Source organism: Dreissena polymorpha, chromosome 2 (assembly GCF_020536995.1).
Source record: "Dreissena polymorpha isolate Duluth1 chromosome 2, UMN_Dpol_1.0, whole genome shotgun sequence".
NCBI lineage: Eukaryota > Metazoa > Mollusca > Bivalvia > Myida > Dreissenidae > Dreissena > Dreissena polymorpha.
This window is the reverse complement of record NC_068356.1, coordinates 59,124,062-59,143,851: the sequence shown is the minus strand read 5'-3', so window position 1 is coordinate 59,143,851 and position 19,790 is coordinate 59,124,062. Positions and strand designations below refer to the sequence as shown.

At 31.6% G+C, this 19,790-nt stretch overlaps 1 protein-coding gene across 1 annotated transcript in view; it reads right to left on the bottom strand.

Moving 5' to 3' along the window:
• Positions 1 to 1,144: 1,144 nt before the first annotated feature.
• The window catches only part of LOC127867201 (uncharacterized), a 41,464-nt gene continuing 22,818 nt past the window's right edge, over positions 1,145 to 19,790 (bottom strand). Inside the window, exons 10-11 of the mRNA XM_052408245.1 lie at positions 9,182 to 9,287; positions 1,145 to 5,676 (exon numbers count right to left, since the gene is read on the bottom strand). Of these exons, the coding sequence (XP_052264205.1) occupies positions 5,594 to 5,676; positions 9,182 to 9,287 (189 nt within the window). The 3' untranslated portion in view covers positions 1,145 to 5,593. The remainder of the gene's footprint in view (positions 5,677 to 9,181; positions 9,288 to 19,790) is intronic.

Below are 19,790 nucleotides of genomic sequence, written 5' to 3'. Positions count from 1 at the left end.
GGATAAGTGTGGACAGTGTATGTTATTTTAAAGGATTAGCATGTGTGCGTTGACGTGGATTCCCGAGAGGACGGTCCTTTCTTCCTGGACCATGAAGATGAGCGGACGTGTCGACAGCGTTATATCATTGCGTTGTGCATAAGGTATATAAAGTGATTTCTGTATAAAGTTCACATAATGTGGTGTCGTTGCTTGTTGCTGCGGTTATAATATAAACCCACAAAGAGCAAACCAGATGAAAACAACACTACCTTTCATAGAACATCAAAAAGCCTCTTAAAAGCAAACAATTGTAATCCATCGCTTATGATGCCCTAAAGGTTACAAAATACGTGATTTGAAGAATCGAATCCCCTATTAACTTAACCGATACATGTCTGTAGTATGTAATTATGCAAATAAACGGTATATGTTTTGCTCATTCTATTCACATATTGTGAAAATGTGCATACTGAAATCAAAGACACGAAACGAAGTTAAGCTGGTACGATGATTTTCATATGGTTTGGAAAAATCATGCCGTTGTACGAATTGTCATGAATGTCTAAAAAGTTCCCGATCGACTTTGTTTCCATTAGATTTTGCAGCATTTACGCATATGCCACGAATGTCCAATATTTTGCAAACCGTGGACAATCGTAACCAAATCGTAACAGCCTGACCGGTGCATCAGTTGCAGTTTGACGTGTGTTTTATTGTGATGCTAAACTTATAGGTAGAAAATGCGATTAGCGATAGCTGTACACATTTCGTCGCTTGATTGCTTTAGTGCTCTAACTACCATTTTGATTTTTGGAGGAAAACGCATGTAAGGGTTAAACCTTTATTTTATCACTTATTTATGCACGTATGTGGACAAAAATTTACCGGAGTGTTTATCAGCAAACGGAGATGATGAAAATAATTAAATATTTACTTTAGTAAATTATGTGTTTATGTTATTTGAAATTTTATGTATGGAGATAAATTCTGGCAATTGATAGGCTAATCTGAGCGTGAATTCTACTTTGCTCTAAGTGACGGAGATGGTGCAGTACAGCATTCACCCGTTTGTAAAAATGTAGGAGACAGAGCATTCTAGCAATAAAGCGACTAAATGTCGAAGTAACTGTTGGTTTGTGAGAAGTTCTAACTAGTAAGTCAATTTTAAGCAGCTCATTTTATTTTCTAAAATGTTATCATTACAGATAATATTGTAATATTTGCTCAATATCATGTACTTTTGCATGCTAAAGTTACATAAACATATCGCCATTCAATGCTTTAACAATTACATTGTTTCAGTTAATCATTTCAATATTGAAGAAAGGCACCACAAACACAATAAAACCTATTTGTTCAAGAGACAGCGTTAACACCCGCTCTGATAACTTTGACCACTACAACCAGCGTGATAAACTCATGCCTTTTGCATATCTTCAAAAAGATACTAACTTTTAATAAAAATCCCACATGGAGAATATGATAAATAAACTAAATATCTTTATATATAGACCAAAGCAATTAATTATTGCTACATGTAAACATTTAATATGTTCGTTCTGTCGTTACTTTTATACTTAACATTTTAGTCAAAGTTAATAATAGCAAAAAGAGTATTAAATCCTATATTTCGTTCTTTCGTGTTACTTTTATATTTAACATTTTGGCTAAAATTAATAATAACATAAGTAATATTTGATCCTAATTCAACAATAAGGTTTTGTATTTTGTCATTGTATTTCTACTACACCTTTCCCCCTTCAGCTTTACATTCAAGCTCAATAAAGTGAGTCTGCTTATTTTGTTTCAGATACAATCCACACATTCTTTGATATATTTACATATGTTTATGTTTGTTGGAAAACAAAACACAAAGGTATGATAGTAGATAACTATAACTTCAAAATGTATTGCTAAGTCATTTTGTATTAGATCATAATTATTTTTATGTTGATACAACTAATTGATTACCTTAATAATTTTGACCAGTTATTTGTGTTCCAACATACATATGTTATGATAATCATGCATAACCCGATCTTATAAAATTAATCTTTATGCTTTTTATTTGATTAATATATAACACGCAGTATAAAGTTATCAGTTACATTAATTATTTGCCAATAAAAATGGTACATTTTGGTGTAAAACAAGTGCTACAGACAAAAGACGTACGTCTAATTCCAAAAAGTGGATTCGTTTTGATAAGCATGTATTTAATCTCACACAATTAAAGATTGTTTGTGTTTCAAAAGTTTCAAACATGTTTTTATTTGCCCTTTTCCTATTGCCACTTAATTCGACTAATTCATAATAGTTCATACACAATATATACAGTTGCATGCACAATTTTCAATTACATGTGTTGAAACTAACATCATTTTCTCTTCTGCTTAAAAGCCCGTTCTCACCCTGTATATAACTATGCTTTTTTATAGATACAATCATAACATTACATGGAGATTACACTTTCAATAGGTTAATTACACACAAAAATCATGGCCTGCTTATTTTGTTTTAGATACAATCCACACATTCTTTGATATATTTACATATGTTTATGTTTGTTGGAAAACAAAACACAAAAGTATGATAGCAGATAACTATAATTTCATAGTATATTACCAAATACAATTGTGTTAGATCATAATTCCTTGTTATGTAAATGCAACTTATTGATAATTTTGACCAGTTATTTGTGTTCCAACATACATATGTTATGATAATCATGCATAACCCGATCTAAGAAAATTAATCTTTATGATTTATATTTGATTAGTTTATAACAAGCAATATAAAGTTATCAGTTGCATGAAATGCCAATAAAATGGTACATTTACATTTTGGTGTTAAAAATCAAGTGCTACAGACAAAAAAGACAAACGTCTAATAAAACAAACGTTGATTCGTTTTTAAAAGCATGTACCTAATTTCGCAAAATTAACAAGTGTATGTGTTTAAAAATTATCAAACATGTTTTTAATTTGCAGTTTCCCTATTTCCACTTAATTCTACGTATTTAATACAGTTCATATATAATATATACAATTGCATGCATAATTTTTAATTATATGTGTTGTTACTTACATCATTCTCTCTTCTGTTTTAAAGCCCGGTCTCATCCTGTCTATAACTCTGCTGATTGTATTTAGATGCAATTATAACAATACATGGAGATTACACTTTCAAAAGGCTAAGTACACACAAAATATCATGGCCAGTATCACCCATGTTAAGAATTACATCAGTGTTCAAATGTTGTTTAGATATATATCTTTGTAAAATGCATGCCAAATCAAGGATAAATGACTATTCAGTAAATGAAACAGTACAGCAAATGCAATCTATTTAAACTTATATTAACTAAGTTTATATTTCTAAGATTATTTTTTAAAAACAAAAGTGAATATTTTGTGGAAAATAATAAAAACAAAAACTATAACGTCTTAATGTTTTGTAAAAGAGACTGGTGTTACAAAATTATGCTGTGTTTGATCCATTCAACTTATTGATTAGTATACTCAATGATATAATTTTATAAGTTATACGTGTGCTAACATAAATGTAACATAAGTTATGCTAACAATATCATGCACAGACAGAAATACTAAAATGGATAATCTTTAAAAGTGACCAAATCTACAATACACAAGACTAAATAATTATTTACGATACCAAGGGTACGTTGTGTCGTAACAACGTTTTACAAAGAAAAGAAACCTGTTAATTTACGATAATTTCGATTAGTTTTGATATCCCAACATACATCATACCAGGATAAACTTGTTTATGATGTTATTTATCATAAAAAAATCAATTATAAATTATTATACAAAATTACATTTCAAGTTTCTTTCTGGTAATAATATTCTGCTTATATATCATTTAATAAAGAAGGGATATATTATTTCATTTAAAATCTCCAAATAAAATTATATATGTAATAAATAACAACATTCTTTCATAAACATCCTTTAACAATTATTTTTGTTCCAAAATAAATATGGTGTCATTCGATTAAAATACATAAGACGCTAATAAACACAATTTATTGTTGATGATATACTGGTTGTTATTGAGCTTAGATGGATATTTTTTTTAATATTTGTTTATATTATACTACATATCAAATAAAAAAGGTATATATATAACACTGACATATTGAAAATAAAAATGGTCCTTTTTTGTTTTTTCATAGTGCAACATATAAAAGACACACGTTTACTTCCATTCTGTTGGATGCGTTTTTATATCCCAGCATGTGATTTGCCAGAAATTTATTTTCTAATTTTATGCAGTGATTTTGTCTTATAAAATGGCAAATAAATTTACATTTTTGGTTTCTATGTTTGCATCATACGTTTCAACTTAGTAGCATTTGATACAAAAGACGTGCAAAATAATGCAAAAGTATCAAATATCATGTATGTGTTTATTACGTCGTCCTAGAACACCTATTACATGCCATTGTGTTTTTCATCGTTAAATGATATATACACACAACAAATATAAGTATTCTAGTCATTAAATCATATAATAAAGCTTTGTATTGCTTCAGTGCTGAAATATTATTTTGATATATAATATTTCACAATTCATGTCATTTCAAAATTATCCATTTGAATGAAAATACACAAAAAGTACACATAAAATTATATAAACTAAGAATATATTTTAAAAACTATCTAATTTACAAGTAAAAGATAGCTGGAACACAAAGTCAGATACGCCCAATAGCAAATGGTTTCATTTAAATAATTTTTTTTAATTCATGAGTGTTAAAACTTTTATCATTTCATTAAGTAAAATAATAACCCTTTGTAACGCAATTGCGACCTTTTAATATGACAATATTGATAATTTGTGTTCCAGCATACATTCTGTTACGCTAAAAAGTAACATTTTACCAAAACATTTTTGCAGTTATTTACATCATAAATGTGTGACATTTTTTATTCTGTTATTTATTCCCATATATAAAGCCCTAACATTCTAAAGGACACGATGGGGGGGGGGGGGGCCTTAATCCGCATGTCGTATAAATTATTTTGTCAAGGTCTATGATATCTTAACTTAAAAAATGTTGTTGTAATATAATGGGTTTCATTAAAACGTAGAGTATAACAGATGTGTAATTAAACATTTCTATTCTAAGATGAGAGTACAACAAAAACAAAGAACGCGATTTCTACACACATGAAAGTAAAGCTACGTACAATATACTACTAGCAACATAAATGTATAAGTAAAACGTCAATTAAATGCAGACAGAAACTGATTGTGAAAGAAAAAATAATGATAAATGGTACATATATAAGAAATATATTATAGACACAAGTTTATGTTAAAAGTTGGCAAATGAAATGCAGTTTAAAAAAGGTTAAACAGAAAAGTCAATCACTAAAGATGTTTAGATATATTTGATAAACACACTTTTGAAATAATTGCAAAGTTATTCCAAGATTGTTCCATTAAGTGATCAAACAAGAGGTTTTTAAACGTTAAGTTTGAATGTTGTTGATAAACAGATTAGAAACAGTTTGAAAAGGTAATTGTGAAAGGCTTAACACAATGACGATATGGTCGTATTAAGCAGAAAAACATAATTAAGCTACATTTTTAGCAGCTGACTCATTGAATTTTGCTTTTCCTCCTCTTGCACTTCTTGCCTCTTTTGATCCACTTGATTCGAATCTGAAGAAGCACATCGAGATTAATTTTGGATATATAAATAAATAAAAAAGAATGTAGAACTCATAAATCGAATATGTAAATGCACGCATTGATTATTGGTTTATAACATCTTAAAAATGTGCGTCAAAGTATTCCGAAAAGTTTTATGTTTGTTGTGTAAGCTCTCATTAAACATTTAAATGAATAGGTACTTTTTTAATATTCAAAACAATGTTGTTTAATTTAAAATATTGGCATGTGCCTTTCAGTGTCTTACCGAAAAACAAACTGTTAATATCGTGAATGATAGCATGCAGTAAACGTCGTATACACAATGTAACACATTTTTCATATTGATAAGCTTGTGTACTTGTGTGCGTATGTCATTTTCCACTTAAAAGAGCTACAATTTATTTTTAAAGGACGTAAGCTCAATGGCAAAAAAAGGATTTTGTGGTTTTTGAAAAGCGCATTTAATTGTGCACGTATTTGAAAGAGCTCGGCGCGCATGAATCATATTACTTACAGTACGATAAGTACGAACCTTGTATAGTAACTAAGTAAACTTAACAAACGGGCGCAGATTAATTACCATATTATTGTTGTCGTAAACCTTTGAGTAGGTAACAAAAAGTAGTAGCTTCCACGAATGGTGTGATGAGCAACAAAGTGTGTATTCAGGGAAAAAAAGTTGTGCTATATTATTCTAAGACCTTTAATGGTGTTGCAATATTCTTACAGCGGTGTTTACTTCAATTTGACTGCAATTATAAATGGTTGATAAAATATTTTTTTTCGCCATTTGATGATTTGTATCACGATGGTAATCTATTTGTTATCTTAATTTTGTGAAATTCTACGAAAAGAAGAGGCCGCAGTCTACACGGACGGTTAAAAGCTCGTTTCTATGCTGTACTTTATAAAATTGTCAACCCTAGGTTGGTTTTAAAAACAACAACAGTGCGATTGCTTTTTGGCATTATCCAAGAAGAGCAATCAAATAATTATCATATAATTTGTAATCATCCACATCATCTTTATCTAATCGACGGATGATCAGATCATTAACGTCAACATCATTGTCTTCATCTTCTTTTTTCTCACTTTATCACCTTCATATTCAACAATTTCAACATACCAAAACATCAGCTGTTTATTATGGACGGTTTTGTATTTGGGTTTCTTTACCCGTGGGTAAGCAGTTTAGTCCCAGGGTCAATTTCAAATAACAGCGGACACATGAAACGCTTGTTAAATTTGTTGTTGTTTGTTTCACTACAACCTGACCCTGAGTTTTCATTCTCGTCGATTGCGTAATGCGAAATGGTGGAAACTTTATATTATTAAATAGATTAGATATTTATGATATTTCATTCCACTTCGTTCTTAGATCCCTTATAAAAACCCATCGCTCCTTTCTGAACGAATGCCACTGTGCCGATTTTCCACCCACCCGTACAATGGCCATCGCATAATTTCATTATTAATACATATAAGTATTAAGTTAAAGCGCAGATTTCTAGCAAAAGATAGAAAATAACACGCGGCAAAGCTTGGCCGGACGTCATCAACTCGCTACCGTCATAACGGCCCGTGAGCTTTGGCCAAAAAGCCATTATGCGGCTAAAGACGATTAGAAACGGCCGGCCCAGGTTTGCGTGTGTTATCGTTAAAATTACATGTAATCCTATTTTGCTCCTTGACTAGTATTTATTTCCGAATTAGCTTTTTGTTATTCTATTTTTATTCAATTTTTAACGAAATTTATGACGTATATCGTTTGACGTAATTATTGTGACGAAACACACCAGTTTAAGCTTTACTCTCTGAATATTAAGGACGATCATTTGGACGTGAGGGGTATTTAAAAGTTCATTTATGTTTTAAAGCATCGAACGAATCCAAAACGTATTTCGGATTAAGTGCTTGTCATGCACAAGCGACAGTTTTGATAGAATTACAAATTAACTAAATCGCTCCGACAAGTCATTGGATTTCGTAAATCGTTGGTTAGCGTTCGATACAAACATTGCATATCAATGAATTGATTTAAAGATTCAACAACAGAAAATGAGCGGTGTTATTTTATTGCGATCAGCATTTGATTAAAATTGGTATTAGGTTAAGCGTTTTGTTAACTAACAGTCTCCAACTTAATCTCAAAGAATGTCCTTAATCTATTCTACAGTACGGTTTCCGACTCCCTTATGAAGTGAGTGGAATAACATTCTAATAAAATATATCCAAATCTTAAAATAGATAACAAAACCTAAAGACATTGCATTGAAATGCAGTTAGGTTAGCGTCGAGTTATTGTTACTGTTACACAAAAACAAGGCATTGTTTCGTTAAAAAATTGATAATGAAAAGTACGTTCGTAATGCATCTTGTAACATGATTACCTTATTTCAAGACCTTGATCGGTATTACGTATGACATGTGTTAGGTCAAAATAAAGAGTACCGTTTATAAAAGGAAAAACAACTCAACAAAGTAATAATTCAACTACTGCAATTGAGTAATTGCGCTGTAGACCACGTGCTTAGTTGTTGAACACCAGAGCTCGATTTACGCCATAAAATCCGGTGAAAAACGGCTATATAAAAAGAGGCGTCAGCTAAAGCGTGTAAAGACACTCGCGATTTATAATTGCTTTTTCTTTTTGTCATCGATGGTTGTTCTTTCTTTGTAAAGTTTATTTTAAGATGGTCATAAGATTCCATTTCTGCAAACTTTATATATGTGTAACTGTATTAAGGGCGTCGGTCAAGTGAATATTTGAACGGCACGCATTAAAAAATGTACGCCAAAAAAATAACGGTACTTGAGATTTAAAGACTGGTGGATATCGAACTATTAATTTGTTATCAATTTCTTTCTCAATTGCGGGCGGCAAACAGACATACAAAAGGACAGACCGATGGACGGTCGCACAGACAAAAAGAGAGAGAGAGAGAGATCGATAGACAAATAGACACACTGATAAATAAAAAGACACATTAGATGTATACACATATAAATTAATACACGGATACATATATGCATACACATATACTTTTACAGATAAATAGATAGACGAAGTAATACACAGATAGATAGCAAGATATATATGAAAGATAAACGGAAATGCAAACATACTCTGCACAATGTCGTGAATTCTGTCTATACCGACTATCTCGCTTTCCTTGGTATTCGGCATACAAATAATTGTTTTATCAATTGCATATTTATTAAAACAGTTAAAACGGTTATGATGAAAACAATAATAACTCGACATATACTTATTGCTGTTTAGTAGATAAATATATTTCATTGAATTTTTGTGTTTCAATATTTAAAAGTAAATAATTGAAACATTGTGCAATCTCATCGACAATAGACCATGTTAAAAGTTAAAATCAGAAGTTAATTGCTATTGAAGACAATTTATATCAGATGTATTTATTTGAGATTGAAAATTCTTAAACTGATGTAATTAGAAGATACACTTCTTACAGTGCGGATAAAATAGGAAATATACAATTACTGCACTCGTGTGTAGAGAATCGGGGTATCCGGGATATATCCCTCGGACCCCTCCTCAGCATGCTTGTCAAATGGGACCGTGTTACCATCATCATCAGCTCCCGCAACTGAAAATCAATTGAACGTTTTCAAATTAAAACGTTACTGATCATAAAAGTACTAATTTTAAATTAAAAAAATGACATCATTAATATTCGCGCATCTTTATTTCGCACCGATCACTAATGACGTCATAGTTTTGTGCACACGTCGATAGAACTGATAACATAATTCGTATGCCACCATGTAGACATTCGAGCTTGTCTGTTCCTATTAAAATTATATCTCATATAGTCTTTGTGCTTTTATTAAAAGATTTGAATAGTATATTTCTTTATTTCCAAGGTGTGTAAAGAGTCTGGACAATAACGTTTAATTTATTCATAAACGTCGTCGGCATTAATATAACATTATTGGAATGAGACTTAATTTTTCACAAACTCAACATATGAAATGCAGACGATTCCTATGCAGTTGTTTAAGCACATGCTCAATTTTATTTCTTATAACTTTATCAAGCATAGACGATATTTCAGTGTTGAGTTTAATAAACAGTTAACTTTTACACAAAACAATATTATTTGGGCGAGTGTATATTTCCTCATATATACTGACCTTTTTCAAGATATATTGCATTAAATGTGATAAAACCAACGAAAAAGAAACCACTTGCCAGACCCAATTTCTTGCGACATGTATCAGCATATAACGCAAAAATTATATAAATAGAAAAAAATAAGCATCGATTAAAAACGTGTTTGCATATGAAACAAGCAGTTTTTTCGCCACAAATCTTATTGTATTGACTAGTTCTTTACAAAGGATGGGCACATTTGAGACTCGTTCAAAGTACAGGCAACCTTTAATCATTTAATTATATAACATGTATCTTAAGTGTAGTAATATGTTTAGCTATACAACCTCCTAGCACTATGTAATGCGCATTATGTGCAATTCACGCAACTACGAAATAATAAATATGCAGAATATTGTTCAAAACCAGCATTCTATTTTTTCGAATTATTGGTTTAATTACACTGGCAAATTTAATTATAAAAGCATTTTTAATTCACTATAAACTATTTATTGAACAAATGCATAAAACTTGTTGAAAGTAAAAAAAACATTCAATGCGTTTAAAAGATATTTGTAAACCTGCATCATGTATTGTGTATATCTTCGAGGTTTAAAAAAATACAAACAAATCGATAATAATCATACAATGCAGTAAACCTCGTATACATAATGTAACACATATTTCATATTAATAAGCTTGCGCACTTGTGTGCGTATGTCATTTTCCACTTGAAAGATCTACAATTCATTTGTAAAGGCCTTCAATGACACAAAATGAGTGTGTGGTTTATGGAAGATGCATTACATTATGTACGTGTTTGAAAGTGCTCGGTTTTCATGAAACATATAACTCACAGTACGATAAGTACGAACCTTGTATCGTAACTTAGTAAATTGAAAAAAACGGGCGCAGCCTAATTACTATATTTTTGATGTCGGAAGACTAGGGTTAGGTAACAAATAGTAGTAGCCCATACGAATGTTGTGATAAACAACAAAGTGTATATAAAGGAGAAAAAAAAGTTTGTCTATATTATTTCAAAGACGTTTAATAGTATTGCACTATAGTTACGGCGATGTTTCATTTACTGTGACTGCACTTATAAATGGTTGAAAATATTTTTTTTTTCGCCATTTGATGATTTGTATCACGAAGGTAATTTGTTTCTTGCAATCTCATTTTAGTGAAATTCTACATGGACGGTTAAAGGCTTTTCTATGCAGTACCTTATAAAAGTATGAACCCTAGGTTGGTGTTTAAATCAACAGTGCAATTGCCTTCGACCTTACCCAAAGAGAAATACAATGCCATATCAAATAATTTGTAATAATACCCATCATCTTTATCTAATCAGCGGATGATCATCATCAGATCATTAATGCAACATAATTGTCTTCATTTTCTATTTTCTCACTTTGTCACCATCATATGCAACAATTTAGTTATACCAAAACCTCAGCTGTTTATTATGGACGATTTTGTATTTGTATATAACGTCATATACATGCACATCATCTTGTTATTGTTGTTTCAGTTAATATATTGTTATGATTGAGAAATAACGACATTAAAACTTAAAAGACAACGCTAGGATTATTTATTCATTTCAAGTAGTTTGTTAAATCTGTGTTTTTTTGTTGTTTGTTTATTGTTCGATACAACCTGACCTGAATTTGCATTCTCGTCTACTGCGTCATGCGAAATAGTGAAAACTTTATAATATTAAATTGATATTTCACATATTTTATTCTACTTCGTTCATAGATCCCTTATATAAATCCATCGCTCCCTCCTGGACGAACGCCACCATTCCTATTAACCACCCACCCCGTACATTGGCCATCTCATAATTTCATCATTATTTCATCATTAATATATGTAAGTATTAAGTTAAAAGCGCAAATTTCTTGTACGAGTTAATTAATAACATACGAAAAGCTGGGCCGAACGTCATCACCCCGCTGCCGCCATAACGGCCCGAGAGCTTTGTCCAAAGGACCATTCTACGGCTAAAGACGATAACAAACGGCCGGCCCAGGTCTGCCGTGTATTATCGTTAATATTTTAGTTAATTCGTAGGCAACGAAACCCGCCATTTATAATGTTTATTGTCACTATGAAAATCCTAGAGAAATGCTGTAATTATTTTGGTTTATGTGTTTATGTTTTTGTCAAGATGGACGATCTAAGTGATATGAACCTTGAACAATTCAAATTATGGATTCATGCGCAAAAGTGTTTCTGTCAAAAAGAAATGCTGATGTGGATGGCTCGTTTGATGAACTTGGTGCGAGGTGAGTATAATAAGATTATTTTTCGTATAAAGTTGATTTGTACCCAACGGTCATTTTATTTGTACACGAAAGATATTTAATGTACTTAAAAGCTGTATTGTTTTTTTAACTATTTAATCAGTCACTTTTGTTTTACTTCCTGATTTGGGAGAGGGGAAGTTGGTTCGGGCGGGGTGGGTGGTCGTTGTTTTACGTTTCCATTTAAACGCGTTTTTTCTTCAATGAGTGTAAGGATACGATTTATCTTCAAAATTTTAAACATATATAGTTTATCTTAAAACCCAAAACATAAAAGCCTTTAGTCTGTTAAAAAAAACAGCCAGCATTATGTTATTGAGAGGTTTGTTTCACCAAAAGTGGCACGCATTAGCTAACAGGTAGTTTCATATTATTATTATCCCTGCAAACCTGCAAAGCCTCAAAATCTAAGTTTTAGCTCCGACTCGACCAATTTTTTATATTTAAAGAAATTGATGTGACATGATGTATTTGTCCCTCATACAAACATTACAAAAAGAAAAAAATATAAACTGAGAAATATGAGGGTTTTGGTTCTTGAGCATAGCATTCCTCATTGATATATATATACCCATTTAGTTTCATGCCGAAATCTTAAATAGTGTCTGAATTATAGCCCATGTAAGTTTTTGACAGACGGACTGACAGTGCAAAAACTATATCCCTAAACTTCTGTTGGGGAATAATGCATATATTTTATTTTATTTTTTTATTTTATTTTTTGAATTTATAGCGTTTATTCACCTCCGTACAATACACAATTTATTGTATGTTTGCATGTTAATATGTTAATATACAATAGCGTTGTTTCAACAATTCAAATAGGTTGATACAATATAGGTAAATAAAATCTATGCATTCCTTATATATTTAGACATGCATACAGTTCACACACACACACACACAGACACATACAAAAAAATGCCATGTTATGATAAAAAAAAAGAAAAGTTTTGGACTTCAGAAAATTATAAACTTAAATCAGACTTTTGGACTTCAGACAATTATACACATTAATCAAATGTTCAAATTTAATAATGTTATTAAATAGTTTAAGCAAACAACACAATTTACGATAATACTATTCTATGATCTACAAAAAGTTTAACAATTTGCCAGTTTAGTTCTTCTTTTTCTATATATTTTGTATTAGATTGGATTTCCCATGCTTTGCTAAGATAATTATTCAGCCCTATTATTGAAGGTAATAGACCCTTTCTCTTGCATACAAAAATATACTTTTTAATTTCCAGGATGAGAATATTAATATCAGTCATGTTAATATTTGTACAACCAAATAACATTGTTTGACATGAAATCTCAGTACATTTTGCACATTATGTGATCTTAAAAATTCTACAACATAATTTACATTTCCCTTTGTAAAAATGCAGTCCCAGAATATATGTAATAGGGTTTCTTCATTTTCACTACAGAAGGAACATAAATTATCATGAGCAATGTTCATTTTAAATAACAAAGATTGGGTTCCTAAGATTCTGTGAACAATCCTTGTCTGTAACCACTGAGTGTATGTGTCTCTAGATATAATAAAAACAAGTGCATGCACATTTGTCCATTCAACGTTATTAAAAAGTGTATTCCATTTTGAATGGCAAGTGGGTATTTCTGTATTAAAGCTAAAACATTTATACACAAGTTTGTTTTGATTACCCCAAATACTATGCTGTTCAATAAAATGATATAAATGCACAATGTATATTTAGCTTTTTTATGAATGGAAGTCCTGATAATCTGATAAATGCCTTCACAGTTCTGATTAAACCTTCATAAAATAGGAAGTTAATTTTAAAACCAATGAGATTTTCTATAACAGATTGTTTTATAAATTCTCCAGAAGTACACAATATATCTCTTACATATCTAATTCCCCTATCATACATATTTTTATTATATACAATATTCATACCTATCTTAAAATTGTGGTTATAAAATAAGGCATATCAAGGATATCATTACACTTACTAACATTTTGTTTACTGATATACTCGATGTAACATGTAAGGACATCTCTCCAAAAACTATTTTTTAAACTTATCATAATTTTGTCCTAAATTAAACATTTTCTTCACATCAAAAATAGAATATACTAGTTGGAAACATTTTCCATCACTTAATACAACTTTCCTTAACCATGTCATTTTCATAGTTTTTTGAAAAGCATATATATCAGTCATGGCAACTCCTCCCTTTTCATAGGATTTAATAGTTTGTTTAATTTTTGCTGGTCCATCCCATACAAAATTCAAAAACAGGCTATTTATATGTTTTAAAACTTTTTCTCCTGGGCTTGGAAGAGCTATAAACAGGTGTGTAAAAAGGGGAAGTAATAGTGATTTAACAACAGTTATCTTTCCAAGAGGTGTTAAAGTTCTTCTTTTCCAAAAATTTATGATATTTTGCAGCTTTTCAAGCTTACCTGAGAAGTTTATTTCTATCATTTTTTTTAAATCAACATCAAATAATATTCCTAAAACTTTAAAGATTGTTGTGCCCCAGACTAGTTTATATTTAGTTTTTATTGAGTGTATGCTAAACTTTTGGAGCCATATAAGATTTGTTTTGTCATAATTAATTTTTAAACCAGAACATAAGACGAAGTTATTTAAAAGATCAAGGGTAGCATTGAGAGAAATATCGTGCCATCCAGTAATAGAGACGTATCATCAGCAAATTGAGAAATTTTATATTCAATATTGTCTATCACTATACCTTTAATTGCATTACAATTTCTTATTTTAATTGCCAAAATTTCAGCACAAAGAATAAGAAATTGAGGAACTTATCGGATCTCATTGTCGGCATCCTCTTTTAATTGTAATATATTCTGATAAAAACCCATTGATTTGAATAGCTGTCGAGGTATTATGTAGGAAAAGTGAAATCCATGTTTTCAATGTTGTACCAAAATTAAAATAATCTAATGTTTTTTCTATAAAATCAAACTCAAGGGTATCGAACGCCTTTTCAAAGTCAATGGTCATCAAGAGTCCAGAGATATTGTTATCTTCTGTATATTTCATAATGTCATATAAAAGTCTGGTATTCTCACCTATATATCTGCCTTTAATAAATCCTGTCTGATCTTTAGAAATTAGAGTATCAAGGATAGTTTTTAATCTGTTAGCAATAGTCCCAGGTGCAAGCTTGTACATTACATTTAAAAGCGTTAATGGCCTAAGGTTTTTCAGAAAATGTCTGGGTTTATTATCTTTAGGTATACATGTGATTATATCTTGTTTTTGAGTAACTGACATGGATCCAGAGGTAAAACCATAGTTGAGGATTCTCACTATAAAGTGGCCCAAATCTTTCCAAAAAACTTTTAAAAATTCTGCTGTGAAACTATCTGATCCTGGGCTTTTGTCATGCTTCATATTTTTTAAGGTAATTGATATTTCCTTAAGTGTAAGAAGGCCTTCTGATGATTGAGATTGTGCATTGTTTAATTTAATTGTGTTTATGCCTTTAAGGTCATCATTTACATTATAAGAGTCATTAAAAACAGACTTTGTATACAATGTTTTGTAAAATTGGGCAGCTTCTTTTAAAATACTATGATTGTCAAATAGCCGTTGACCTTCGTCGTTTTCAGTAAAAGGGATGCTTTTACTAGATGCATGTTGTGTTTCTAAGCTACAAAAATATTTTGAGGGTTTTTCATCTTCATCAATCCACTGTGCCTTAGATCTAATGAAAATAATACATATATTTGAACTTAACAAAACTTACTTAAAAATTCTTAATTACATATTTTCAAACCGTTTTGTGCATGGGAACATCAGCTTACGGTCGATCTAAAGGCTGAGTGTAGAGAGATGCGTCACTTAGAGGAGTACATTGCTTAACTACGTGTTGATGGTGGAATATTGCCAGACCTCACGATGCTAAAATTTGGGCGGAAGGGTGAGAATGCTGGCATGAACTTATGGCCTTCTATTTATATAACAGACATCTCAGCCTACATCGACGATATATCCCCTCGTGCTGTTTTGCATAAACTCATGAACAAATATAAGCTTGTAAAAGCATACAGATATTACGATAATGAATGGGTCAGAGAAGTTTAAGTACACCAAATATCTGACGAAAGTGTTTTTGAAAGCAAAAGTTAAAACTTCACAAAGAGTGAACAATGCAAGTTACAATGTTTGGGTATGTGTTCCGAAAGATCAGAGTGAAATACCTGGAGGTGAAATCGTTTCAGCATATTGTACCTGTACAGCAGGCATGTATGGCACATGCAATCACATTGCATTACACTTGTTCCGTTGTAAACATGCTGTGAAAACAGGGGAGACCAAAATGGCATGAACCAGCAAGTCAGCAACTTTGGTTGTACCAAAAGGAAAACAGTTGCTGAATTCTTCAAAAGCAAAAGATGTCCCATGGAAAAAGCCATGATCTAAAATCTTCCACAGACCATCAAGCTGATGTTATGGCCAAGACAATGAAACAGGCATTCACACCACTTACGAAAAAACAAAGTGAAGATGCTAAAGATGGTGCCACAATGCGCTTAGATCTTCACACCTTACTTTCCCCTGATATTCCAGACTCCTGCTTTAGTTTAACAAAGGAGGGAAGACGACACAAGAATAAAACCATTGAACTCCCGAAAACAATAATTGAGCTAAGCAAAGAAACGTTAACATCAGATAAATTCATATTAAAATTGACCTTGACTGACACCGAAATTGAAACTTTACAAATTGGAACGGCCAATCAATCAGAATCGCTGATTTGGCATGCGCAACGTAGGGGAAGAATTACAGCAAGTATCTTCAAACGAGTTTTCACACGGGTTGATACCATTATAAAAGACACAACTACTGATGTGACGAAATTGAAAGAGGCCATTTTAGGTGAGAAACCCCTAATACAAACAAAGGCTTTGAAACATGGAATTGCTATGGAACCAGCAGCAAAACGAGAATATTTAACAACTCAAAAAAAAACACAAACAATAAGTTCAAGGCCACTAACACTGGGCTTGCTGTGGATACAAAAACAGATTTCTGGCAGCAAGTTCCGACATGGAAACCGTCTACATATGCTGCGGATCTGACCTTTGTAAAATTAAGTGTCCTTAAAGTATCAAAGAACAATCGCCAACACAAACAAATGTTCACTTTATTTTTAAAAAAGATGTTAATCTTAGTGTAGACCTAAATCACCGCTAGTATTTTAAATCCAAGGACAAATGACCATATGCCAGAAAACATTTTGCGACTTTTTTGTGTTCACTCTTTATGTACATATTCTTATTCGTATAATTTTTTATGAGGAATTTTGGGAGACCGTGAAAGAAAAACTGTGCTGCTTTTGGTTTGAACACATTCTGCCAAGCTTTTTCGAAAAGGATGAGAATAATAATGTTACTGTTCCATCTAAGCCAGTGAGGCTCATGCTGATGCCAGTGGAACATTACAAAACAAACCTGCATAGTGAGAAAGTGAAGAACAAAAGGGAAATCAAGTTTGCCAATGAAAATATTGTTTCACTGTGGTGAAGAAAATGCATCAATTAGCATACATTATTATATAAAACTGCATCATGATTCAAAAGAGCATGTAGACATATATAATCTAAATAGGCGAGCCTTGCTCTGGGAAACGGGACTTAATGCATGTGTGTACATTATCATGATGAGATATAATACAGACTTTATAAAAAGAATTAGTAGACGAGATTTGCAGTTTTAATCCATCTGCACTTATTTATGAAATACCTTAATATGTATATATATATTGGGGGAACAAATTGCAGATAAAAATATTTTTAATTGTCCTAGGAGTAAAAGACAATGCTTATAAGAACCCATGGCAAAGGTTTTGATAAAAGTAAAAGATAGACATATATACATATATAAATGAATACACGGATACATACATATATAGACATATATTTTTACAGACACATAGATCGATGAAGTAAAACAGATATATAACAAGATATATACGAAAGATAAACTGAAATGCATACATACGCGTAGTAATTTCGCCATTTCTGTCTAAACCGACTGTCTCGCTTTCAGGTTACAGTAGATATGAACAGCATAGAGATAGTTATTGACAAAAACTATAATGCTTAAATAAAATATGCAAAAATGTCTTTGTCTTTGTTTGTGCATTTCTACATGATTGACAGCTGACATTTTTGGCGTGTTTTTCATTCAAAATTAGGTCCGGTATCGGTCCCATTCACAATGGAAAAAAGTATTTTTTCCCAAATGGGACCTTAAAATACCCAATTGAAGTTACTCCTCCCAAAAAAACAAACATATGTAGAACTTTACATTTTGTTAATCTCCCATCTAGCTATATAAGGTGAACCTTAGTAAATATAATAATGAACTTCCGATCCTGTGTGAAAGTATGTTGTCTGTGTGCTTTTCCCCTACCTTCTTCGTCGTAGCTGATTACAGCTTAAGAGAAGGAAAACGAGGGTCTCGCGGAACCCTGGGTTTTGTTACCTAGAGCGCTATTTGGTTGTAAAAGAAGGATTACGGCTTATCCATAGTGGTCGAAAGGGGCCAAGTGACATATGTATTGGGGGGGGGGAGACGAACCCTTCCGTCGTTTTAGTATTATTAGTCTTTATCTATTTATTTATTGGTGTAATTTTCCTATATATCTTAAAGCGCAGACGAGGAAACCGCGAACGTTCGTTAAAGACAGCTCCCTCATCTTTGCCTTGTTTATCGTGTTGTTTATTTACTTGTTATGTATTGACGTCAACAAGGTTTTTTGGACACTGCACTGTAATGTACTACCAGTCCAAAGTCAATCTGTGTTACCATTAGCAATATAAACAGTAAGAAGAACGTGCGCTCTCTCTCTCTCTCTCTCTCTCTCTCTCTCTCTCTCTCTCTCTCTCTCTCTCTCTCTCTCTCTCTCTCTCTCTCTCTCTCTCTCTCTCTCTCTCTCTCTCTCTCTCTCTCACTCTCTCTCTCTCTCTCTCTCTCTCTCTCAAAAACAACTCTCTCACCAGTTTTTGTTGTTTTGAAAATGGCTCCTTTAGTCTGTAAGTTCATAGGGTGTAGTTTTATCGAATTAAACAAAAATGCGACTATTGTGATTATTTACGATTTAATAATGATTTTTTTCACAATCTAGCAGACATGATAGCGTAATATCAATGTATAACACACATCGAAGTTTTCAATAACTATTTATATCCTGTTCATATCTACTGATACCAACTTTTTGTTGTTTTGACAATTGCCCCTTATTTACAATTACACAATATTGTTTTTTTTGCAATCAAACATCCATGATAGCGTTGTATCAATGTATAAGACACACCAAATGTTGTGTATAACTGCGACTTATACGTGTTAACTTACAGTTATCTTAGGTGTTAAAATATGTGTTATGCGACTCACAAGTTAACCCAAGAATTACCCATAATGCAAATGTGTCTGCATAAACATATAGTTTGAAATAAAGTCAAGCATAATTCGGCATCGGCATCCAGATTATGTTATCACTTATCAGCGGATTGTCAATTACCTCTACGGTGTTTAAGTTGGTTATGGTAATTAAAGGTTATACATTTTCAGTACCATTATTACTAATTTAAAGAAGGTTAACAATTAAAAACTATAACATTGATTGAGTTAATTATATTTTTTGTAATCAACACGTTTTTAAATATTT